Genomic DNA, 26,207 nt, shown 5'->3' on the forward strand with positions numbered 1-26,207 from the left:
CGTTAAAATCTAGAATTTTAAATGAGAGTTTTTGCAGACACTTTCGCTACCCCAGTGACAGTGGCACCAATTAATAAAGTGTTTATTTTGTAAATGATTATCTTTATTTTAAAGCGTTTTACATTATTTAATAGAGAAAGACAAGACAGATAAATGAACGACAGGCCTTGGGTTTATAGGTGTGTTTTGCTCCCTCCCTGCATGATTGACAGTTGTCCTGGGCGTGTGGGTCCCACCTGTCCGGTCTCTTGCTCTTACCTGCCTGGCTTTCGCCGCTCCCCGGCCCTTGGGCTCCGGTGTTCTTTTATTCCTGTTCATTCCGGGCCGTTTGGGTCTCAAAGTCTCATCGAAATAAATTAAATCTTGTTTTTTTTTTGTTAAAACTGGGAGGGACCGCGGGGATCAAAGTGCATCTCGATAATAATCCGATTAATCGGAGAGCGCGGGGCCTCAGGGGTTGTCAAACGCCAAGTGAGGAAAGTCCGCCAACCGCCACTTACAACAAAATCACTCCAGAGACTGAGGGTCGTTTTCAGCCGGTAACCACCGCAATCTCCTCAGTAACTCGGGACTTTACCGCCTGTCGCTTCCGCTTTCTTTTTTCCTCCTACTAGTTTCCTCCGCAGCGTTAAATAACAATCTCACGGTTCTTGCCCAAACTGTCGCAAAAAGGTCACTGCCCGTACTGTTGTGAAACAGTTGTACTCGCGTTGAAGGCGTTGGGTGCTTGAGAACTGCCGGTTGTTGTGACGGCGCCGGGCATGCCGGGGGTTGTAGTTTAATGAGGTGGTAGGCGGACGGAGCCCATTTTTGCACATAAAGAACTACGTTACCCAAGGGGCAGCGCGATGACGCGCAGGTGCAGTGCATTCGCATGGCAGGCGGGAAAGAAACGTCAACTTCGGGTGAAGAAGAACGTGCGGATTTGGGAGTTTATTAATAACCGGTAGCCACCGAAAATAACCAGTAATTTATCTGAAGAATGAATTTTATATCTGGAATTGTCGTTAATAGGTTTAGTTGAGAAAACGATTTTAAAAAGCGAACGCCAATTCCTGACGGATGGGAACGGAAGGTTGTTGAGTGATTCAGGCCGTTTCAGGCTTAATTTGAGGAGTTGTCATAGAATAGAATCATAGAAAGTTTCGGCACAGAAGGAGGCCATTCGGTTCATCGTGTCCGTGCTGGCGGAAAAAAGAGCTGTCGAGCTTAATCCCACGTTCCAGCACTTGGTCCGTAGCCCTGTAGGTTATGGGGTACTTCAAGTGCTCATCCAAGTACTTTTTAAATGAGTTAAGAGTTTCTGCCTCTACCACCCTTTCAGGCAGTGAGTTCCAGACCCCTACCACCCTCTGGGTGAAAAAATTGTCCTCAGCTCCCCTCTAACCCTTCTACCTTTAAATCTATGCCCCCTGGTCACTGACCCCTTTGCTAAGGGAAATAGGTCCTCCCTATCCACACTATCTCGTCCTGTTATAATTTTATGTACCTCAATTCAATCACCCTTCTGCCTCCTTTGTTCCAAAGAAAACAACCCCAGCCCATCCAATCTTTTCTCATAGCTAACATTCTCCAGCCCTGGCAACATCCTCATAAATCTCCTCTGTACCCTCTCTAGTGCAATCACATCTTTCCTGTAATGTGACCAGAATTGTACGCAGTACTCATACTGTGGCCTAACCAATGTTTTATACAGTTCTAGCATAACCTCCCTGCTCTTATATTCTATACCTCTGTAATAAAGGAAAGTATTCTGTATGCCTTTTTCACCACCTGATCTACCTGTCCTATCTTCAGGGATCTGTGGACATGCACTCCAAAGTCCCTTTGTTCCTCTACACCTCTCAGTATCCTCCCATTTATTGTGTACGCCCTTACCTTGTTTGCCCTCTCCAAATGCATTACTTCACACTTCTTGGTGGTGAATCTGATTTAAATATCTGTTGGAGAGTCAACTGTGGCTCAGTTGGTAGCTCTCTTGCCTCTGAGTTAGAAGATCGCAGGTTCAAGTCCCATTCTAGAGATTTGAGCATATAATCTAGGCTGACACTCCAGTGCAGTACTGAGTGAGTGCTGCACTGTCAGAGGCGCTGTCTTTGGAATGAGACATTAAACCAAAACGTCTGCTCTCTCAGGTGGAGGTAAAAGATCCCATAGTGCTAATAGAAGAAGAGCAGGGGAGTCAATATTTACCCCTCAACCAATATCACTTAAAAACAGATTATCTGATCATTATCACTGGTTGTGGGATCTTGCTGTGTGCACATTGGCTGCCATGTTTCCTACATTAAAGCAGCACTTTAAAAGTACTTCATTGGCTGTAAAGTGCTTTGGAGCATCCTGATGTTGTGAAAGGCGCTATATAAATGCAGGCTTTTTAATGTGTTTTCTCCGCTTGTGGTTTTCCCTCTAAGTTTCACTGGGTTCATGTTTTTTTTGTTTTCACTGTGTTGGGAGTATTTTTTTTCTCATTGGTTCCCTGTGAGTCCTGTAACTATTGGCCATTGGCAGTAAACTTGCAGTACAAATGCATCATTAAAGGCATGATTGACATAATTATTATAATTTAAAACATCTGGTAGTCACTTGCTACCAGGAACCTTCAGTGGATAGTTGGGAGGGAATTTTGTGGTGAAAATATACAGTTTTAGCACATTTATTAAAGTCTGCTTTAGATGTGGCATAGCCACTATAACAAAATGGGGATAATATAACAAACTATGATTCCAACTTTAAAATGATGTGATGTAATAAAATGAAACCTATTCCATGTGATTTCCTAGATATGATGTAACAAGAGCCTGGAGTCGAAGTGGAACAAAGTAGTTGTTAGATAATTATCTCAAAATGTTGTGGATGTAGAATTTCTCTTTAATCAACTGCAGATTATTATTCCCTGATAAATTTATAGCTATAACAACAACAACTTGCACCTATAAAGCACCTTTTAATGCAGTAAAATGTCCCAAGGTGCCTCACAGAAGCATTATCAAACAACATTTGACACTGAGCCACATAAGGAGATATTAGATACTAGTGCAACATCTGTCCAAAAATAGAATGAATGTCATCATACATGATGTAACAGCAACTTGCATTTATACAGTGCCTTTAATGTTGAAAATGTCTCAAGGCGCTCTACAGAGGTGTAATCAAAAAAAATGGACGCCAAGCCAAAGAAGGGAGACGAAAGGCTTGGTCAAAGAGGTGGGTTTTGAGGAGTGGCTTAAAGCAGGAGAGGGAGGTGAAGAGACAGGTGGGTTTAGGGAGGAAATTCCAGAGGGTGGGTCATTGATGGTAGGTTTCTTTGGATGGTGATGAGATTTCCTTGGTGTACACCATCACACCATCCATGGCAAAGAGTATTGGTGGCTAACCTACTCCAAAAGCTGCTCTGAAAAGTAACTGGGAGGTGAGCATCCATTTTCCTTTGCTCCTTATGGGGAAGTGACTCAACAAGTGTAGATCTCAGATGTGAGCCCATCTTCCCCACTGCATGGCATAGCATGTCAATGTTTCAATCCACTGTGCCACTCCTCAGTGCCACTCTCAGGCAATGTCTATAAATCTCTGCAGATGTGATCATCAATTTGCACACAGCAAGGTCCCACAAACAGCCATGATATAATGAAGAGATAATCTATTTTAGTGATGTTGGTTGAGGGATAAATATTGTCCAGGACATCAGGGAGAACTCCTCTGACCTTCATTAAAATAGTGCCATGGGATATTTTACGTCCACCGGGGTGGGCAGACAGGGCCTCGGTTTAACGTCTCATCTGAAAGACAGCACCTCTGGCAGTGCAACACTCCCTCAGCCTGGATTACGTGCTCAAATGTCCAGTGTGGAACTTGAACCCACGATCCTCTAACTCAGAGGCGGGAGTGCTACCACTCAGTCAAGGCTGAAGCGTATGATAGTACTGCTATGTGTAACGGGGTAGACCTTCCGCGGGGTTCTCCTGATCTCCTGCCATAACTTTGGTGGGAACAGCCATTTACACCGTTTCTCCAGGGTTTCCGTTGCAGTGGGAGATCGGCAGAACCTCCATGAAAATTCTACCCTAATATACTTAGCACTATCTGTTATTCTCACTGACTTAAACATCTGGTCATAATTGCAATTGATGCCACTCTTCTCAAAAAACATTTATTTCCCAAATGTTGTGCAAAGTTGATTTTAGTGCAGTTAAACAAAATTGGTCATTTAAAAATAAAACCTAAATTCTATATGAGCAACAAATATATTTTCTGCAGTTTATGATTTAGTGCCTTCTTGTATCCCTCCATTGTCAGAACATCTATTAAAGCTGCAGAAATTTACTGCGAGAACAAAAGGTTATACAGTTCCCACAGCTTATAGCGGGCGCACACGTGCAAACGCAATTTGCCCGCTATACACGATGGCTGGTATGACGTTTGATAGACTTTATGGCAGATGAGCACCCAAAATAATACCAGTGCCACCACTTTTAATAAGACGTTATTGCAAGTGTAAGGAATCTTGCCTAGCTCTAAGAGCCAGCAGAGAGTATCATGACGCGTGTAAGCAACATGTAATTAGGATACTTGAAAGATGTTTAAAGTCTCTAACTGGGTGTTGCCACAGCTGGCAAAGATTTCTAATTTGACTGGAAAGCCACTGTTATGTGCTTGTTGCAGACAACATAATTAAACAGCACATTCCGGGTTGATTTAGCATTGTGCTAATTATGCAGAAAATGGCATCTACAATTTGCAGAGCATGATGTAAATTAACAAAGGCTCAACTAAATTGGTGAAAGATTGCTTTTTGCTTCTCTTGGAGTGTATCAGAGTGAATAAAAATACATTTAAACTAGTGAGAAAAACAGTAGTTTTTAATTTCATAATTTCATAATTTAAAAAAATCCTGTTTGGGATTAAACCTTGTTTTTCTTGATAAACCCAACTTATGCGATTGAAGATTCCGTGCAACAACAACTTGGATTTATATAGCGCCTTTAACGTAGTAAAATGTCCCAAGGCACTTCACAGGAGCGTTATCAGACAGCATTTGACACTGAGCCACATAAGGAGATTTTAGGACAGGTGATCAAAAGCTTAGTCAAAGAGAGAGGTTTTAAGGAGCATCTTAAAGGAGGAGAGAGAGGTAGAGAGGCAGTGTGATTTAGGGAGGAATTTCCAGAGCTTGGGGCCTAGGCAGCTGAAGGCACGGCCGCCAATGGTGGAGCGATTAAAATCGGAGATGCGCAAGAGACAAGAATTGGAGCAGCCAGAGATCTCGGGGTGGGGGGGGGGGGGTTGTAGGGCTGGAGGAGGTTACAGAGATAGAGAGGGGCAAGGCCATGGAGGGATTTGAAAGCAAGGATGAGAATTTTAAAATCGAGGAATTCCCAGACTGGGAGCCAATATAGGTCAGCGAGCACAAGGGTGAACGGGACTTGGTGCGAGTTAGGATACAGGCAGCAGTTTTTATATTAGCTTTTACTGAGTGTATTCTATTGGGCACAGATGTTGCACACGTTGGGGAGGATTCTTTGCTGATGCAACTTTGTAATTAGTATTACTGTTACAATATGGGGATAGTAATTTTATTTTAACATTCAGTGCACCTCAACGAGGTGCAAGCTAGTAAGTAAGCATGGCTGTTTCTGCCCAAAATAAACGGAGCACTTAAGATGCTATAACCAGCAATTTTGAAATTGACGTTAATGCAAATGGATAATGGTTATCGCTTTTTGGCCGATATAAGCGACGGCCCGTTTTAAACATGGATGTTTTAAGTGGTGGGGACTGTATTCTGTTTACAAACAAGTTTTAAACTTTCTTATCTCTTGGTAGAAGTTTCTGATACCCAAATTGCTTAATTAAAATGATCATATAATTCAATTGTTAGCACTAAATTCCCACTTTACTGTATTATTTATCATAATATCGTAGTAGGTAAACACAAGAGGAGGCCGTTCGGCCCATTGTGCCTATGCCGGCTCTTGGAAAGAGCTATCCAATTAGTCCCATTCCACTGCTCTTTCCCCGTATCACTAAATTTTTTCCCTTCAAGTACTTATCCAATTCCCTTTTGAAAGTTACTATTGAATCTGCTTCCGCCACCCTTTCAGGCAGTGTATTCCAGATAATTACAACTTACTGCGTAAAAAAACGTTTCCTCATGTCACCTCTGGCTCTTTTGCCAATCACCTTAAATCTGTGTCCTCTGGTCACCGACCCTTCTGCCATTGGAAATAGTTTCTCCTTATTTAGTCTGTCAAAGCCATTAACGATTTTGAACAGCTCTATTAAATCTCCGCTTAACCTTCTCTGTTCTAAGGAGACCAACCCCAGCTTCTCCAGTCTCTCCACATAACCGAGGTCCCTCAGACCTGGTATCATTCTAGTACATCTCTTGACATCCTTCCTAAAGTGTGGTGCCCAGAATTGAACACAATACTCCAGCTGAGGCCTAACCAGTGTTTTATGAAGATTTAGCATAACTACCTTGCTTTGGTACTCTATGCCTCTATTAATAAAGCCCAGGATCCCATTTGCTTTTTTAACAGCCTTCTCAACTTTTCCTGCCACCTTCAGAAATTTGTGTATGTGCACCCCCAGGTCTCTCTGTTCCTGCACCCCTTTAAAATTGTACCATTTAGTACATGTTGCTTATTTTAAATTATTGAATAATTACATTTTTTAATGCAAAAAATTATTGATTTATCAGCAGACTGTACATAAGTACCTGTGTTCCTGGTTCTAATTAAGGGTTTCAATCTGAATTGTTAATCTAGCTTCCTGGTTTAGATGCTAGCAGACTTGCTGATGCATATCATGTTTTTATTTCAGCTTTCAGATTTTGTTTTTATTTGTATACTGTACACTTTGTTGTGGTATTTGTTATTTGTCTGTTTTGTTGCTTTGCAGATATTACCTGGGGAAAGTGACATGAGTAAACGGAAGAAGTTTCTTCCTGTGGCTGCAAGTAAGTATGAGCATTCCACCCACTGAGAAATGTCTGTTACCATTTTCCACCAGTCTTGCTGATATATTTTCTCAGATCTGCTTTTTCCTTCAAACTAATACCCAAAAGAAAATATATCCACTGTATTTGTTATTTAATATTCAGACATTAGCAGCAATATTGAGTTCTATGTTGTAACAAAATATGACAACTCAGTTCTTAATTACAAAATACACAATTTTATTATACATTATAATTTCAAATGATGATCAAAATATGATACTCTTTTAAATTCAAATATGAAGTTGAGAATACTGAGAGCATTTCTCTATTTCTGAAAGTAATATTCCTAGGTAAGGGATACATGCTGTAGTCCAACAGCAGTCTATGGTTCTAGCCACATCTCAACAGAGGTGTTATTTAGCAACTGGGTGGAATTAGAGCCATGAACCTGTACTGAAAGGCTGGAGCCAGTAGTAGTCCTTTCATCACTGCTATCCTGCCACCTCTCCTTCACACAAGCTTTCTTGTCTTTCTCTTTTATCAATAGATATGGACATTGTTCCTCTGAACTTTTCTTCCTAAGGTCTAAATATATAAATTTATGATTTCTTCCTCCTCCTTAAATCCTCAGTGTCAAAATCAAATATCACTCTGATACATTCTCAAGATCTCAGAGCTGTCCTTACTTCCCTCATTCTTCCCTTCTTCTTCCAATCCACAGGCTTTTACAACCTAAGCTGGAGGGGTCATCCAAATACTTGCCCTTGACTTATTTTGCATTCTCTCCTATTCTTTTCATGCTTACTGGTGTCCTGCACCATGGGCCAACACCTAATTTTCCCACTCATGCAGTGACCTGTTCCACCTTATTGAGAACATGTCCTTCAGAAAAGTGCTTAATAAGTCTTACATGCTTGAATGCTTGTTAGCTGCCCAGATTAATAATGAGCGGGTATCATTATCTTTCTAGTGTTATTCAGTTAATTAAAACCACAATTCAAAGCCCCATCTGATGAACAATGATCATTCTTTCTTTCTTTGGAGCTGTAGTGTTTAAATCTAAATGGTGCAGTAACAGTACTCAATATTCCTGCTTTACATCAGATATAATGAGTGTATAGTCATCTATGCGCAAATTGCAAAGTTCGTGGTTTTCAATGACCTAAGTAGAACATTGTGTGCCTGATCCTAATAATGCTACAGTATATATTCCTTTGTACTTTATCATTTGAGAGGATCCTGGAACACTGCTGGGCCCAACTCCTGATTTGCATTTGAATTCAAATCCCTCCATGGCCTTGCCCCTCCCTATCTCTGTAACCTCCTCCAGCCCTACAACCTTCCAAGATCTCTGCATTGCTCCAGCTCTGGCCTCTTGTCCATCTGTCTCTTCTTTCACTGCACCATTGGCAGCCGTGCCTTCAGCTGTTTAGGCCCTAAGATCTGGAATTCTCTCCCTAAACCTCTTCGCCTCTCCACCTCTCTCTCCTTTAAGACCCTCCTTAAAACTTATTTCTTTGACCAAGCTTTTGGTCATCTGCCCTAATGTTTTCTTCTTGGCTCGGTGTCTGAATATGCGCCTGTGAAGCACTATGGGATGTTTTATTACTTCAAAGGCAGTATACAAATGCAAGTTGTTGCTGTTGCTGTTTCTGACCAACCTCCCAACTGTACAGCTTCATTACCATGAACGGAGCAGTGCAGTTGTGTGCTTAGGGTGCAACATTGGGAATCAGCCAGTGAAGATGATCCTAGATCCTCCTAGGGGGATTGCAAGATATATTAATTGTAAACAATTTTACAACACCAAGTTATAGTCCAGCAATTTTATTTTAAATTCACAAGCTTTCGGAGATTTTCTCCTTCCTCAGGCAAATGTTTCAAGATCTCCTTGAAGCCTACGCATTTATACATATTGAACAATAATACATGGTGTTTACAGACTGCCCCTGCAACTGCCCGTTGCCAAGGCAATCACCGTGTTCAGACAGAGAGGTGTTACCTGCAGAACCTCCGAATACACATTCAACAAAAAAACAAACAGGGAAAAAAAACAGAGAAAAAAAAACACAGAGAGAGGCAGAAACATCCGGAAGGCAGAGAGAGCCAGCAAATGACCCAATATAATGGGTTGTGCAGGTAACACCTCTCTGTCTGAACACGGTGATTGCCTTGGCAACGGGCAGTTGCAGGGGCAGTCTGTAAACACCATGTATTATTGTTCAATATGTATAAATGCGTAGGCTTCAAGGAGATCTTGAAACATTTGCCTGAGGAAGGAGAAAATCTCCGAAAGCTTGTGAATTTAAAATAAAATTGCTGGACTATAACTTGGTGTTGTAAAATTGTTTACAATTGTCAACCCCAGTCCATCACCGGCATCTCCACATCAAGATATATTAACCTAGTGCTTGTAACAACACTGGGTATCTGAATCCCAACAAATATGTCAAGGAGCCACACGCATCCTTAATTCCCTCACTTAACTCCTCACTAAGGAACCGTCTGGGGTATACCACCTATCTTAGGTCTAGGAGTGAATGACGACAAAGTTGGCTCGTAAAACTGTCTTACATCACCCAATTCGGATTGAATTTGAGTTTATCTTACCAACATTCAATGAGGATACCTACATGCTACTAAGTGAATTAACCCTTTCATGCCAAATCATCAAAGAATTCAGACAACAAATGATGCACGAACAACTATTTATTCACTACAAAATCACAATTATCACTGTCATATTAAGCATTGCATATACAAACGATTAATAGATATAAATAGTTATAGATAGGGTTACCTAGCAATTTAAATAACAGAGTTACTTAAATGAATAACAGAGATTGTAAAGACAATTCAATAATATCACTGTAATCCAGCATTAACTGGATCGCTCATTATCAAATTATAGTTGAAATCAGTGTCTCAGACTACTTTGGGAGTAAACTCCTTAGATAGCTGACAAGTTAACACCATTGGATAGCCAGTCTGTTGCTATATTAGAGTCCATGTGCAGGTAGTTAGCAATGTTTCCAGAGCTAATCCTTATGAGCAACGTAGTCGAGTTGATCGTCTTCCTCCCCTGGGACGGCGGTGTTAGCTTCTGGACTGTCAAGTTGAGTCCCTCCGGTGACGGGGCTCTCTGAGACACTGAGATCCTCTGTTCCGGCTGAACCTACCAGAGGCATGAGTGAGCTATCTGAGCTAGCTGACTTAATGTCACCATACTCGATCTCAGACAACTTGTATGGTTAGTGACGCTCTTAACTCTGCCTGCAACTGGCTTGTACAGCTGTACAGTTTGACTTATATAACCTCTTACTCTCTTTCCTGAGTATACTTCGTATCTGTAAAAGTACCCTTCTGCATCTGCTAGATAAAGGTTACTACAGAGGAAAAGAATCTTCTTCTAACTAACAAGAAGGAACTACATCTAACAAAGACATAGAGAATCTGCTGAGAGGCCCTCTTTTATCCCTAATTCAAAGAAAATCCCTTTTCCATGCACTTGACCAATCTGGGTGACGCATTTGATTGAAGGGTGTGCCTCTTTTGGTGTCAGTCATTTATAACAGTCACGTAAAATCCTGGAAGAAGTCAAAGTTAATGAGGCACAGATACTTGGGCATAAAAAATTCCATTTTTACTCCCCCAACTTTTCAATTTTTTTTAATAAAGAGTCCTACACAGGACCAGATACGGTATGGCATATTTATGTCCCACTAATGAGCTATTCCCGATCTCAGTCCTCAGTGTTAGCCTCTTATCACCGGTAAGTAATGTTCTCTTCCAATAAACATCTTCATGGTTTTCATTTGTTTTGATTTCCCAGCATTCAGTTAGACTGCTGACTCATTTTGTGTGGCCACTTTTAAGCTAAATCCCCATTTTGAGTACACCATTCAGGCAATTTACAGGGCATTTTCTTACATTCTATTAGTGAGTGTGATGAACATTTACTTAAGAGTAACTTTTTTTTTCATTCCATGCTCATGTAAAGGAGAGGGGGATGGAGCACTGTTACCTATTGTAAAGAAGGTGAGAAAGAAACATTTGCAGCCTGGTGAGGAACAGAATACAGACACAGTAGAAACAGAATGCAAGACTGTGACAGAAGGGCAGGGAACAGAGGATATTACAATGAAACCAACAGAGGAGGAAGAACTAGTAAACAGAAGTCATGATAAGGACCATACAGAGCAAAGGTAAATAAATCTTCTGTGTGATCTCTCTCTATCGTGTATATCAATTTCATATGTGTGATCTGTGTGATCTCTCTCTATCGTGTATATACAATCAAAATAACAATGAAATAGTGATAGCTATTCACTGCGATGTTATTCTGTTTCCGAGTAGTTGTGACAAAAACAAAGCATTTTTCCTATGACATAGCATGGTATTGGCTTCTTTAATTCTGCCACTGTGCATAAGGGATTTAAAAGCAGCTGCTGGGTAGGGAATGCCTTACTTTTGCATACCACCTCAACTCGCATCCTTTGTTTGGACCCCTGAATTGCTACTCCTAATATTAAGCTAAATGTATTGTTAGTGCAGTTTTTAAAAATTGTCACTTGCTCATAGAAGCAGGTAAGTTTGTGAGAATCCAATTATTTTGTTTGTTCGTTGGGCACAGAGTAATCACACAGCTGAGAAGTCCTTTTCAAGCAGCTGCCAATTGTCCCAGTAGTTCTGCCACATATGATTTAAATAGGGAGAAAAAATGGTTAGTTAGTTAGGATATGCTGAATGCTTAACTCACCACTAGCACCTCATGCTCGCTGTGCAGTAGTTGGTCCCTTACCCAGTGTCTTGTAGTATCTTAAGTAGAAAAAGATGAGTGATGCTGGTAAAAGACTATCCTAGTTCCGGTCTGCCTGTATATTTCAGTTTTCAGTCTTGCTCCTTGTGTTGTGCATTTGTAATTTGAATCACTTTCACTGCTATTTCCTTATTGTTTTAGAACTGATCTGATTGCTCAAGAGGTAGAGGAAAAAGGCTGCAGAGCAAATGGATCCCAAGATGGAGAACATTTCTTGCTTCCACTTTCTCAGGTTTGTTGGGTGTACCACACTGGTTAAAACACATTTTTCACAGGATTTCAATTTGTCTGACTACTGATCCTGAGTCCAAATACATAAATCCACCTATCTGACAAAAAAGGTTAGGTTGTGTTTATCTCAGTATTGTATTGTACCCTGACAGTACTAGATCTTACCACTGGATGGTGATAGTGTTCTCTGTGTGTACACTGGCATTGGATCATGTTGAAAGAGAATTGGTTCACATAGGAGAAACTTCGAACTTATTCGTTAGACATTGATAAACTAACCTTGTCGCTTATAACTAAGATATACTTGCAAATAGGGGCAATTCGCTTCAAAAACTGTGCTGGAAGCTCATGTTCATGGTTGAGTGGCCTGTCAGCACCCACTGTCTAAACTCAAATGAAGAATGGCCAATTGGACAAGGCACTGGGTGGCTGCTGATGTTGGTGGAACTCTGTCCCAGCAAAAGTCAGCACCTTTAGAAAAGGAAGATCAAGAGGGAAGGATGGGCAACAAAAAAAAACACTGCAGCGTCACTGCTTTGACCACTATTTTTAGCTTAGCTTTTATAGGAACTAAGGTTTTCCTCAAAATTGTAGCATAAGATTCAATGAGATCACCTGCTGTGGTATTACTCACATATAATATGGAATGTGGTATTTGATGTTGTGGAGATGCCGGTGATGGACTGGGGTGGACAAATGTAAGGAATCTTACAACACCAGGTTATAGTCCAACAAATTTATTTTAAAATCACAAGCTTTCGGAGATTATCTCCTTCGTCAGATTATCTCCTTCGTCTGACGAAGGAGATAATCTCCGAAAGCTTGTGATTTTAAAATAAATTTGTTGGACTATAACCTGGTGTTGTAAGATTCCTTGTATTTGATGTTGACAGCCACCTCACTGAAGCCTAAATCAACAGTGATTTGCTAATCATGTAATATAGTATAGCAAATGTGGCAATGTAACATTTCACTGATGAGGTAAAAATATTAAATGCCTTAGATATAGGCGTTACAGATATATATATTTATAATACTGTTTATCTGCCATTTTACAAAATTTGCTTAAGCTTTCAAGTAATTTTAACCATGGGGAACGATCACCTGTTCAGGTGCTGGTGACTTGACAGTGTGGGATAAACCTCCTTCGGCCATACTACCCCAATAATAACTTCAGCAAGAACTACAGATCCGCCATGGAAAGTAAGGAGAAGAAAAAAATATCTTTCAGAATTGAATTACTGTTTATTTTCCCTCCTCAAAATCTTCCTTTGTTATTCCCTACCCAAAGCTTTTTATTCTCACATATTTACATTATTAAATTATTTTTGCACTTCCTCCTATGGTGGGTGTGCAGTATTTGCTTAAGATGCAAATACTTTATTCTCCCTTTCTCAAAACTTTTCTTTCCTCAGTTATTTACATAATTATAAAAGATACTTTTCTTCCACAGGCTTATAAAGGTGAGTTTGTAGTTATTGCTCAAGTTGTTATTGGTGTAACAGTGGCAGTGGAGATTTTTCCCACAATGTCAAGATTCCAATGATCAGAACCTGAACAGGTGGCTATTCCCTATGGTTAGACTTGAGTGACTGACTTTGGCTGCGAAGACTGATGTAGGCATAAAAGTATCCCTTGCTGACCCTGCTGCACCAGTTAGTTCCCCTTCTGGAACACAAAAAAAATCAGCCCCCGCCCACCAGCCATTCATGCCTCACAGTTAGGTGTAAATTGTCTTCCTGTGTCACAGTGCACTCTGGGTATTATAGTTCTCACAGGATTGAAAACTTCAACTTCCACAATGCATCTCTCTTACACACAGATATACAGAACTTGTTAACTGGAGATAGAAGGGCAGACCACCTAGAGGAATTTCTTGTAGGAATTCCTAATATTAATTATTCATTTTTGAGAGCAATTTTAGTGACTTTTCAGAGTGATGTCATTTTTATGTGTTATATTCTAAATGTTATTTCTAACTGTATACACTAACCTGAGTGAAGATGAAAAATAGCTAGCACAAACCAGAAAAATTATTTGAGCAGTTTGATTGGTCAGTTATGTGGACTTGCTGGTTAGTGAATGGCAGCTTTGGGGAAAAAATTGAAGGGATTAATAACTTGGTTTACTGCTGGTTACTCGTTACTTATTGTACTTTTTCTCACATTTTGATTTGTTCGCCTTTGGTCAATCAGATATTAAATGATAACAATAGATAAGTGGTCATTTGAATTAATCACATTTTTTTGCTTTATGGATATGTAATGCTTTGGAAGGTTGATATAAAGTGTGACGCTTTTTGCCTTTGAAAACTGTAATGTGAAAAGTGTGCTAGATGCAAGGATTTTAATTATATCGATTGATAATATCACTGATCAGAGTGTACTATTAAATTGTCTTGTATGACATTTCCGTTTTGAATAAGGTATAACAGATTTTAGTCATTTAGGCTGTGGACCTGTCCTTACAGCATATGAGTGAGACTGGGTGATACAGGGAGTTAGAAACTGGCCTTCCATCTATGAGACTTGAGTATGAATCCAGCCCAGACTGATGGGATGAAAGTTCTTTCTGCTGCCTGTAAGGGTCTTAAATAAAATGTGATTGGGCAGTCTCAATCCAGTTCCCAGTGCACATGGGCCCACACAACAAAACTGCCCTTAATTCAACACTAACTGACTCTAAGGGGTATATTTTCCTTTAAAGGTTAAGTTTAATAAAACAATAGGGAACAAAATCAATATAAAATGGTAATGGACTTTTTATCTGCTTCGACTGCTACTCTGAGCCTATCTCCTGCAGTGGTTGATATTGGCACTGGGAATCTAAAATGGAAAGTGTTCCATTCCCCAGCACTAACATCTCCTTGATGAGCACATCACTCATAAAAATTCCATTTTAAAAACATGAGCGAAAGGAAGATTAAAAAATAACTGGCCACTTTTGGAACACTTTGGATTCTTTCTTCCTGTGCTAGTATTGATGATACAAATATAAGTTTATAAGTGATTCATACTGAAGTACCCAATAACTGGTACCTAATATTGGTACTAACACATGAGCTGACCAAATACTTACTTTCAAAATAACTATTTTAAATCCCAAATGTATAGTTAAATGATTGAATTGTCAGCATGTGATGTGTGTACTTGTTTATTGCATCACACTTGTATTTCTGGGCATTGGAACCAAGAATTGAAGGGATGTTGTTGCTATTTTAGGACACAGTAAATTCTGTAAATAGTGCAGAAGGAAAACTTTGCTCAAAATCTGCTGGATGCCCTTCAGTGTAGACCAGCACTGCAGTGAGATGGTGCTTAGTCACGTCAGTGTCTCAGTCAACAAGGTTAATTGTAGGTGAAATAATTGTTTTGCCGACGTTGTCTGCCAAATCAAGTGTTTCATTCTGTATAATATAAAAAAAATTTAAATCCGTCTTCCAAACAAACATAACTTCAATTTTATTTCATCTAGTTTTGTACTTTTTCCCTATAGAATTCAGCTGGAAAATATGTTCCTGTCTTTGCAAAGCCGAAAAAGCGACTTTCCCGCAGTAACTCGGTGAGGCATGTCATGGAGAACGTAGACAGAGAGGTAATAAGCTGTAGTCATGTCATGCTGCTGCAATACAATACTTGATATATTATCACACTTGTTTTTGTTTTAGAAGTATTTTAAAGAATTACCATGTAAATCACACAAATTATATACATCTCCTCCTCTATCTTAGTTACTGTTTTAAGAGCTACAGTTTGATCAGTGCTTATTTTTCCCTTTCCTCTCCTAAAGATGCTGTTTTGCACCGTGACATCATTTCATAGGTACCAATTTGTCCTTCCATGTTTCGTCCAAATTGCCATTTTTTATGTGTGAGCCTTGACGTGAAATGTCAGCAGGCTATTCGACTGTGGAAGGCATCGCAGTTGAGCCTGATCCTGTCTCCACCAACATCTGTATGTGCACAGTCTCCAGCAGAGGTTACACGATATCAATTGGAAGAAGTGCTAATTTTCACTCTCTAGCCTGCGAGACACTGAAGCCTATACTGGCATGCCTTCCATTGCCTTAGCTGAGATCAGCAAAGTCAGCGTAGACCAAGATTTGAACCTGAGTCCTTCCTGGTCTGCGTGGCTTGACAACCCACCAGGCAGTGCACTTATCAGCTGTGCCAATGGGGCACTACACAATCTTCCTAAGGCTCCAATAAGCAGGTATCACTCCACATCTTAATACACTGATGCACCAGTATATTGCACCACTAGCCTTCCAAAGATTCTTGTGTTTTTTTCTATAGTTTAATTTTGCAGCATATACTGTAGAAGGGAACTCATCAGCCTGTATTTACTGAAGGTGCTAGTCCGGTAAATTGCATATTATATAGTGTGTAAATCGTATCGCTTTTCTGTAGCATGGCAAATAAACCACACTGGTACTTGTACATTTGTACTTCAGAAGCTCAATAACAGACATCAAAAATAGGCTTGTATACCAGCTATGGTATGTAAGTAAATGCATTAAATCAAACTGAGACATGTCCTTATTTAATTTTTCTGCATTTTATTACTTAAGAGCTTAAACAACAGTAAAGTGGAAGGCGATGACGGTTCTCAGAACATGGATCTTGAGGGTTCAGGATCCTGCCTGCCTGCTGTCAAGCACCAAGTGCAGGAATCAAGTCAGCCTCCAGAACAAATTGCCTGTAACACAACAACAAGTCAACTGACTGCTAAAGAGCAGCAGGAGACTGAGACAGATGAGGACTGTGTTAAACAGGGGAGCGATGGTGATGTATCGCTTTCAGGCATACAGGTGGGGACAGAACATGTAGGTCGTGAGATAGAGGAGTTGACTTGTCACCCAGACCAAAAAAATTCTGACATTACTGAAATAAAGAATAAAAGCAACAAACTGGACAGCATCCAGTTTGAAATGGATGTCCTTTGCAGCGCTCTGATCCCAATAGCTCATAGTACAGCAGATGAACGGCCACTAACTCCTTCAGAGCATAAAACACAGAATTCAAGCACACATTTCTCTGAAGAAGAGCTTGACTGTGAGCTGTTGTCCCATACTCTTTACCAGGAAAAGACTGATGATGTGTCAATCACGCATGAGGAATTGACTATTTGTCAGGGAGTAAAAAAGGAATGCACTATAGCAATCAATAAGGATGTCGACAGAAATGTAGAAAGCAGTGTGCTTGTACCTGAGACATTAAGGAACTCCAGTTGCAGAGAGAAGACTCATAATGTTCTTGAAATCTGTGAAGAGTTAACTTTAAGAGAAGTTAACAAATGTGAACTGGCTGTCCAAATGAATTTGACCACAGATCTACTTGCACAGAGTGATCTGAAATATGCAACTTGTTCACAGCCCACTGACCTCTTGTGCTCCAACACCCTCCACCAGTTATTTGATACTAATGCTGAAAATCAGGTGGAGAACACCACCTTTAATTCCCAGTTTGATATAATGGATAGGCACAAAAATGTAAATGAGGAACTGCAGGAGCCATCCAGCTATGAACATGAGGCTAAACTAAGCACTGCAACGAGAAATGGTGCCATGCAAAGCTTCGATGGCAGCCAAAAGGGCTTTGACAGTGACTGGTCTGACATGAATGTCCCTTGCAGCTCTGGAACTGAGGTGACTGGCAACAAAATTCTCCACAAAGACTCAGATGACCATCATGTTAAACTTCAACAGCAGCCCAGACAATGCTTTCCGGAAGTTAAAACGATGGAGATTGAACATGAGACTCTACCTGGCCACCAAGGTGAAATGGGCATAGCCAGCAACTTAGAAACTCAGAAGATTATCCAGAATTTTTGTAAAAGCTTCAATGGTCATGGCATTAATATAGAGGGGTGTAATTCTGCAAATTGTAGTAACGCTGGCGAGGAATCAAAGCAACTGATTCAGGAGGTATTAAATAATAGGCATAGCGACAGTCCCTTATCAACTGACTATGCAGACCAGAAATGTAATTCTGCTGCACAAAGTCAAGCTGGACTGGGAGAACAATATATTGGACCCAGACAGTTAGAGTATTTAGAAACCCCATTACCTAACACAATGCTCAATTGTTCACAAGCTGATCTGCTTTCAACAAAGAAGACAGTTGATGTGTCCAAGAGCATTGTGGCTTTTAAGGTACATACTGGAAACAGCTGTAATACGGAACCCCATCTTGGCCTGGAAAAAGGCATCACTGGATCGCAAGAGCTGGAAGTCACAGAAAAAGCATTGCCCGACACAAGCCTCAACCCTTCACAAACAACTGTCCATCCAACCAAGAATGAAGAAGTTATTCTTGCCACTGAAGTCAATGGTCATCAGATGCTTTTTGATAGTAATTGCAATGGAAAGGTTACGAAGGACAACAAAGAACAATTAGACAGTAAAATGTCACTGGTGAGTACCAATGAGCTAAAATCCAACATATTATCATCCTTAGATAACGTGGACTTCCAAATTGAAAGCAATGTGAGCAACATCACTGAAGAGAAAAACAAAGTAGCTTTAGGTAGAAGAGAGATTCAACATAAGGTCAGCATTAAAAAAACGAATGAAGATGTAACTGCAACTTTACTATTGCCAGGCAGTGGAATTGATGACTGTGCTGATAGGCGTCAGCAGGAAGATAAAGGGAAGAAAAAGATTCAAGGTGGAGGAAGTATATCTACAGACATGGAATGTAGGGGTGTGAGCATCAATGGTAATCAAGAGTCAGGCATAGAAGAACAGGCAATCCAGTCTTTAATGGGACATAATGCAGAGAAAGAAAGTTTAGATGAAACTGTTACTTTTGATGAAACAGTTTTCCCTGTGGAAGAGATGGATATGGAACTGGGTTACGACCTTGCAGCTGCAGATGTGAACACATTACCCAAAACTGGTCCAAATCTAGCAGCCATTCCAATAGTCTTTCCACAATATCAGTCTCCTGAAGATTTCACAAAGAGACACGGAGATCTTTCAATGACATTTCCACCTTCAAGAGTTGAAATGGCAGATTCTAGTCCTAATGGAGGTGACGTTAACACAGAAACAGGTCACGACAACAAAGTAAAAGAATGCCATGGGATAAATAGCATTAATGAAGGTAAAGGCAGCAGTTTGTCTGTGGTGGATGTGGGCTCCTCCAGTAAGGAACAGAAGAGTAATCATACTCAACATGTGTCAGCATCTCAGAGTGTGAACCAAAGGGATAAAAGTGAACAAAAACCATCCCCCAATACAAAACGCAAGGTAAACATGTTTTTATTAACAGGGATTAATAGCACTACTACAAATATTCAACCAGAAATCCTCAAAACCCATTGTGTAAAAAAATTACTGACTTCTTCCACTTTTAACCAGTGCATTGCATACACTATACTTTTAAAAAAATATACTGGGGGAAGCATTTCTCTGGTTCCTAAGCTAGGACATTGAAAATGTGTTCATGAAGATTTCCTCTTTTCATTATATGTGGTGACATTGTAAACTCATTTAAAAAGAAACACCAATCAAAGGAAATAGTTGTGAACGTATTTACAATGTTGCTACACAAAGTGACCTCATTATTTAGTGGGAAGAATTTCCTCTAATTGTGTGTTAATTCCTAACTCTCGACCCTCTGCTGTAAAATTATATAGCAGAATATGATATTTTTTGGAGCTGTTTCCTTTTCTCTGCATCAGATGTCACTGGCTCAGTTGGTAGCACTGTTGCCTCTGAGTCAAAAGGCTGTAGGTTCAAGCTCCACTTCAGGATGTAATCTGGACTGATAATTCAGTGCAGTACTGTGGAAGTGTAGCATTATCAGAGGTACTGTACTTCAGATGAAACTTTAAACTGAGTCATCTTTCTGGTGATTCAGGTGGACATTAAAGATCTCATGGTATTATTTCAAGAGCAGGAAGTTGTCCTGACCAACATTTCTCCCCGAACAAACACCATTAAACCAGAATAACTGGTTATTCATCTCATTACTGTTTGTGGGACCTTTTCTGTGGAGAAAATGGCTGTTGTGTTTACCCTTAACTATACAATGTAATTAATTCTATGTGAAGTGCTTCGGTGTGTTTCTGAGAGATTGATAAGGTACTAAAATAAATGCAAGTTGTAATTTTTACCAATCCAATTAATGTTAGTTGTAACCTACAGCAAAGCCTTGAAACATTGATGAGGTTTCATGCTTTTAGACCCAGAAGGAGGTGAGAGATGGACTGAGAAGGAAGGTATGATCAATAACTCAAAAAAAACCCACAGTAATAGTATGGCATTTAGTGACATGCTTCTCAACTTGTTTGTTCTGAAAGAGTGGATATTAGGTCGATTCTTGGGGCGGAAACACAATGTTTAGAAGCAGCAAATCAGCCTGTGAGTCTTGTGCGCTGCTGCTTTTCTCAGTTGTAAGGAATCTTACAACACCAGGTTATAGTCCAACAGTTGGACTATAACCTGGTGTTGTAAGATTCCTTACATTTGTCAACCCCAGTCCATCACCGGCATCTCCACATCATGGCTTTTCTCAGTGGCACTTTTTAACGTTAGGACATCCCAAATAAAATGGGATTGTTTTAGCTATCCTACATGAATGTATCTGTACCAGCTGCAGCACATTGTTACATAACAACACTTGCCAGCATGTAATATAAAAATATTGATAATAATCAGTCAATAAACATAATACCCCTTTTGTAGAGTCTTTTGATACTTCACTTGAGTTTTTGTTTCTCTTGTTTTAGGCATCGTTCGAACCCACTCATGACAAGGTACAACCAGGTAATTAAACATATATTTTATCACACAATAATGTGTTACATGGTAGAAATATTTTCCATCTTTTAATTAAAAAAAATATTGCTTTAATTATTTGTTTATTATAAGTTACATTATTTTTTTGCCTTTCTTCTTTGGAGTCTTCCATGGCATATATCATTCTTGAACCAGCAGAGACTTAGAAGATGTGAGATTGGCCCAGAGTGACTGGCTGTCTTAATTTTTCATTCCCTTCCTGTGGTTAAGTCCCTGGCTGCCCCACAAAAGTGAGCCCGAGATCAGGAACAAAACTGCAGAAAGAAATCTCGTCATCCTACCACCTGGCACAGTTTATTGGAATTTCATTACTCACTGATGTAGTTCTGTCTTTAAACATGACTTTAGGATTTATTTCTTTTCAACTCTTTAAATCCTTTTGCACCACTCATTGATTCTTTGGGAAGCAGCCAATCAGATTGAAGGCTTCTATGTGTCAAACTGGAGCTGGTTGCTAGGAGAAGTGTATGGGTACCACAGACTGACCTGCTCACTTACTTTCCAATTTTTCTCCAGTCTGGAAGCATTTCAATACCATTTGGTCTTTCATCATGACAGTGTGGTCAAGATTGAGAATTTGCCATGTGAAGAATTTGAGGCAAAGATCCCACTTCCCATTGTGCCTCCCGTTGATGTGCTAATTTAAAAAACTTTTAGCCTTTACAATTAAAGAAAGTGAACATTTCCTGTCACATAGTTATTTCTGGATACTATAAAAATCTCTAGTCATTTTAACAACACATTGTCCCTATGTTGGTCTATAAATTTAGGATGTCATTATTTAGCTAATTTATATGCAACTGGTGTTTCGTCGACAAAACTAAGATATAAGAACATAAGAAATAGGAGCAGGAGTAGGCCATACGGCCCTTCGAGCCTGCTCCGCCAATCAATAAGACCATGGTTGATCTTCGACCTCAACTCCACTTTCCCGCCCGATCCCCATATCCCTTGATTCCCTTAGATTCCAAAAATTTATCAATCTCAGCCTTGAATATACTCAAAGACTGAGCATCCACAGCCCTATGGGGTAGAGAATTCCAAAGATTCACAACCCTGAATGAAAAAATTTCTCCTCATCTCTGTCTTAAATGGCCGACCCCTTATCCTGAGACTATGCTCCCTACTTCGACTCTCCAGCCAGGGGAAACAACCTCTCAGCATCTACCCTATCATGCCCCCTCAGAATCTTGTATGTCTCATTGAGATCACCTCTCATTCTTCTAAACTCCACAGAGTATAGGCCCATTCTACTCAATCTCTCCTCAGGACAACCCTCTCGTCCCAGGAATCAATCTAGCGAACCTTCGTTGCACTGCCTTTAAGGCAAGTATATTCTTAGATAAGGAGACCAAAACTGTACACAATATCCAGATGAGGTCCCACCAAAGCCCTGTACCATTGTAGTAAGACTTCCTTGCTCTTGCATTCCAACCCCCTTGCAATAAAGGCCAACATGCCATTCGCCTTCCTAATTGCTTGCAGTACCTGCATGCTAACTTCTTGTGTTCCTTGTACGAGGACACCCAAATCTCTCTGCAGACCAATATTTAATAGTTTCTCACCATTTTAAAAAATATTCTGTTTTTCTACCTACCAAAGTGAATAACCTCACATTTCCCCACATTATATTCCATCTGCCACCTTCTTGCTCACTCACTTAACCTGTCTATATCCCTTTGCAGACTCTTTGTGTCCTCCTCACAGCTTACTTTCCTACCTAGCTTTGTATTGTCAGCAAACTTGGATACATGACATTCAGTCCCTTCATCTAAGTCATTAATATAGATTGTAAATAGCTGAGGCCCAAGCACTGATCCTTGCGGCACTCCACTAGTTACAGCCTGCCAATCTGAAAATGACCCGTTTATCCCTACTCTCTGTTTTCTGTCCATGGTAATAAGACCATAAGAGAGAGGAGCAGGAATGGGCCATTCGGCCCCTCGAGCCTGCTCCGCCATTTAATGAGATCATGGCTGATCTGATTTTTATCTCAACTCCACTTTCCCGCTCTTTCCCCATATCCTTTGACTCCCTTGCTGATCAAAAATTTGTCTAACTCAGCCTTGAATGTATTCAATGACTCAGCCTCCACAGCTTTTTGGGGTAAAGAATTCCAAAGATTCACGACCCCCTGGGAGAAGAAATTCCTCCTCATTTCTGTCTTAAACGGGCGACCCCTTATTCTGAATCTATGCCCCCTAGTTTTAGATTCCCCCATGAGGGTTAACATCCTCTCAGCATCTACCCTATCGTGTCCCCTCAGAATCTTCAATAAGATCTCCTCTCATTCTTCTAAACTCCAATGAGTATAGACCCAACCTGTTCAATCTTACCTCATAAGACAACCCTTCCATACCCGGAATCAACCCAGTGAACCTTCTCTGAACTGCCACCAATGCAAGTATGTCCTTTCTTAGATAAGGGCACCAGAACTGTACGCAGTACTCCAGGTGTGGTCTCACCAGCACTCTGTACAGTTGTAGCATGACTTCCCTGCTTTTATACTCCGTCCCCCTAGAAATAAAGGCCAATATTCCATTTGCCCTGCTGCACCTGTATGTTGACTTTTTGTGTTTCATGTACGAGGACACCCAGATCCCTCTGTACCGCAGCATTTTGTAGTATTTCTCCATTCATATAATATTTTGCTTTTTTATTTTTCCTCCCAAAGTGGATGACTTCACATTTTCCCACATTATATTCCATCTGCCAAATTTTTGCTCATTCGCTTAACCTGTCACTATCCCTTTGCAAACACTTTGTGTCCTCATCGCAACTTGCTTTTCCACCTGTCTTTGTATCATCAGCAAATTTGGCCACAAGACACTCTGTTCCTTCTTCCAAGTCATTGATATATATTGTAAATAGTTGAGGCCCCAGCACTGATCCCTGCAGCACCCCACTAGTTACAGATTGCCATTTTGAAAATGACCCTTTTATCCCGACTCTTTGTTTTCTGTTAGTTAGCCAGTCCTGTATCCATGCCAGTATATTACCCCCAACACCATGAGCTCTTATCTTGTGCAGTAATCTTTTATGTGGCACCTTATCGAATGCCTTTTGGAAATCCAAATATACTGCATCCATTGGTTCCCCTTTAGCCACCCTGCCCGTTACTTCCTCAAAGAACTCTAAGAAATTTGTCAGACATGATTTCCCCTTCATACAATCAAGGAGAGTTGACATGGTTTTATTATGAGTCTCCAAATGTCCTGCTACTACTTCCTTAATAATGGATTCTAGCATTTTCCCAATAACAGATGTTAGGCTAACTGGTCTATAGTTACCTGCTTTCTGTCTCACTCCCTTCTTGAATAGGGGTGTTACGTTTGCGGATTTCCAATCCGCTGGGACCTTTCCAGAATCTGGTGAATTCTGGAAGATTACAACCGTTGCATCCACTATCTCTGTAGCCACTTCCTTTAAGACCCTTGGATGCAAGCCATCAGGTCCATGGGACTTGTCAGCCTTTAGAACCATTAGTTTACCTCGTACTTTTTCTCTAGTGATAGTGATTGTTTTTAGTTCCTCCCTCCCCTTTGCCCCTTGATTTTCTACTATTGTTGGTATGTTATTAGTGTCTTCTACTGTAAGGCAGAAACAAAATATCTGTTCAATTCCTCTGCCATTTCCTTGTTTTCCATTATTATTTCCCCAGTCTCATCCTCTAAGTGACCAATGCTTACTTTAGCTACCCTCTTCCTTTTTATATACTTGTAGAAGCTTTTACTGTCAGTTTTTATATTTCTTGCTAGTTTACTCTCATAATTTATTTTCTCCCTCTTTATTATTCTTTTAGTCATCCTTTGCTGGTTTTTAAAGTTTTCCCAATCTTCGGGCTTATCAGTAATCTTTGCCATGTTGTATGCTTTTTCTTTTAACTTGATACCATCCTTGACTTCCTTAGTTAGCCATGGTTGGTTCACCCTTTTTGTGGAGTCTTTCCTCCTCGGGGATAATATTTTTGTTGTGAGTCATAAAATATCTTTTTAAATGTTTACCACTGCTTATCCACCATCATACCATCTAATCTGTTTACCCAGTCCACTTTAGCCAATTCCGCCCTCATTCCTTTATAATTGCCCTTATTTAAGTTTAATACAGTAGTTTCAGACCCAAGATCCTTGCTCTCAAACTGGATGTCAAATTCTATCATGTTACGATCACTGCTTCCCAAGGGATCCTTTACTTTGAGATCATTAATTAATCCTGTTTCGTTAACCATTACCAGATCCAAAATGGCCTATTCCCTGGTTGGTTCCCTGACGTATTGGTCTAAGAAACAGTCAGTGATATGCTCTATGAACTCCTCCTCAGGGCTATTTTTGCCAATTTGATTTGTTCAATCTATGTGAATGTTAAAATCGCCCATGATTATTGCATTACCTTTTTTACAAGCCCCCCTTATTTTCTGATTTATATTTTGACCTACATTGTAGCTACTGTTAGAGGGCCTATATACTACTCCCATCAGTGATTTCTTCCCCTTGCTATTTCTTACCTCCACCCAAATTGATTCGGCATCTTGATCTTCTGAGCCAAGATCATTTCTCACTATTATACCAATTTCATCCTTTATTAACAGAGCTACCCCACCACCATTATCTTTTTTCCTATCCTTCCAAAATGTTAAATAACCCTGAATATTTAGCTCCCAACCTTGGTCACCCTGCAACCACGTCTCTGTAATGGCCATGAGATCATACCCATTTGTTTCTATTTGTGCCGTCAATTCATCCACCTTATTATGAATGCTGCGCGCATTCAGATAAAGAACCTATAATTTTGTCTTTTTACCATTCTTTCCTACCCCGGCCCCATTTGCTAGTGCACTGTTATGTTTGCACGCTCTGTTTATCGTTACCCCCATCACTTTCCTGTACTACTTCCTTGTCTTTTCTCTTTATCAATCTAAACTTCGCCCCACCTGAACCCTCCCCCTCTCTATTTAGTTTAAAGCCTTCTCTACCGCCCTAGTTATTCAGTTTGCCAGAACTCAGGTCCCAGTATGGGTCAGGTGAAGCCCTTCCCAATGGATCAGCTCCCTCTTTCCCTAGTACCGGTGCCAGTGCCCCATGAATCGAAACCCACTTCTCCCACACCTATCTTTGAGCCACACATTCATCTCTCTGATCTGATTTACCCTGTGCCAATTTGCTCATGGCTCAGGTAATAATCCGGAGATTATCACCTTTGTGGTTCTGCTTTTTAATTTAGTTCCTAGCTGCTCAAACTCCCTCAGCAGAGCCTCTTTCTTAGTCCTACCTATGTCGTTGGTACCTCCGTGGACCACGACAACTGGATCCTCCCTTTCCCACTCTGTTTCTCTCCAGCTCTGAGGAGATGTCCTTAACCCTGGCACCGGGTAGGCAACACAGCCTTCGGGACTCTCGCTCTTGGCTGCAGAGA

At 40.4% G+C, this 26,207-nt stretch overlaps 2 protein-coding genes across 4 annotated transcripts in view; one reads left to right on the top strand and one right to left on the bottom strand.

Moving 5' to 3' along the window:
- Positions 1–615, bottom strand: part of cc2d1a (coiled-coil and C2 domain containing 1A) — a 109,754-nt gene extending 109,139 nt beyond the window's left edge. For 2 of the 3 annotated variants that reach the window (XM_067973118.1, XM_067973119.1), the window contains exon 1: positions 259–615. In XM_067973118.1, coding sequence (XP_067829219.1) covers positions 259–318 — 60 coding nt within the window. In that variant the 5' untranslated portion in view covers positions 319–615. The remainder of the gene's footprint in view (positions 1–258) is intronic. The other variant, XM_067973120.1, reaches the window with a different exon arrangement.
- Positions 425–26,207, top strand: part of LOC137304496 (uncharacterized) — a 34,015-nt gene continuing 8,232 nt past the window's right edge. The window contains exons 1-7 of the mRNA XM_067973117.1: positions 425–539; positions 6,901–6,958; positions 10,941–11,145; positions 11,901–11,991; positions 15,486–15,584; positions 16,560–19,241; positions 20,726–20,762. Of these exons, the coding sequence (XP_067829218.1) occupies positions 6,922–6,958; positions 10,941–11,145; positions 11,901–11,991; positions 15,486–15,584; positions 16,560–19,241; positions 20,726–20,762 (3,151 nt within the window). The 5' untranslated portion in view covers positions 425–539; positions 6,901–6,921. The remainder of the gene's footprint in view (positions 540–6,900; positions 6,959–10,940; positions 11,146–11,900; positions 11,992–15,485; positions 15,585–16,559; positions 19,242–20,725; positions 20,763–26,207) is intronic.

Source organism: Heptranchias perlo, chromosome 37, assembly GCF_035084215.1.
Source record: "Heptranchias perlo isolate sHepPer1 chromosome 37, sHepPer1.hap1, whole genome shotgun sequence".
NCBI classification, from domain to species: domain Eukaryota; kingdom Metazoa; phylum Chordata; class Chondrichthyes; order Hexanchiformes; family Hexanchidae; genus Heptranchias; species Heptranchias perlo.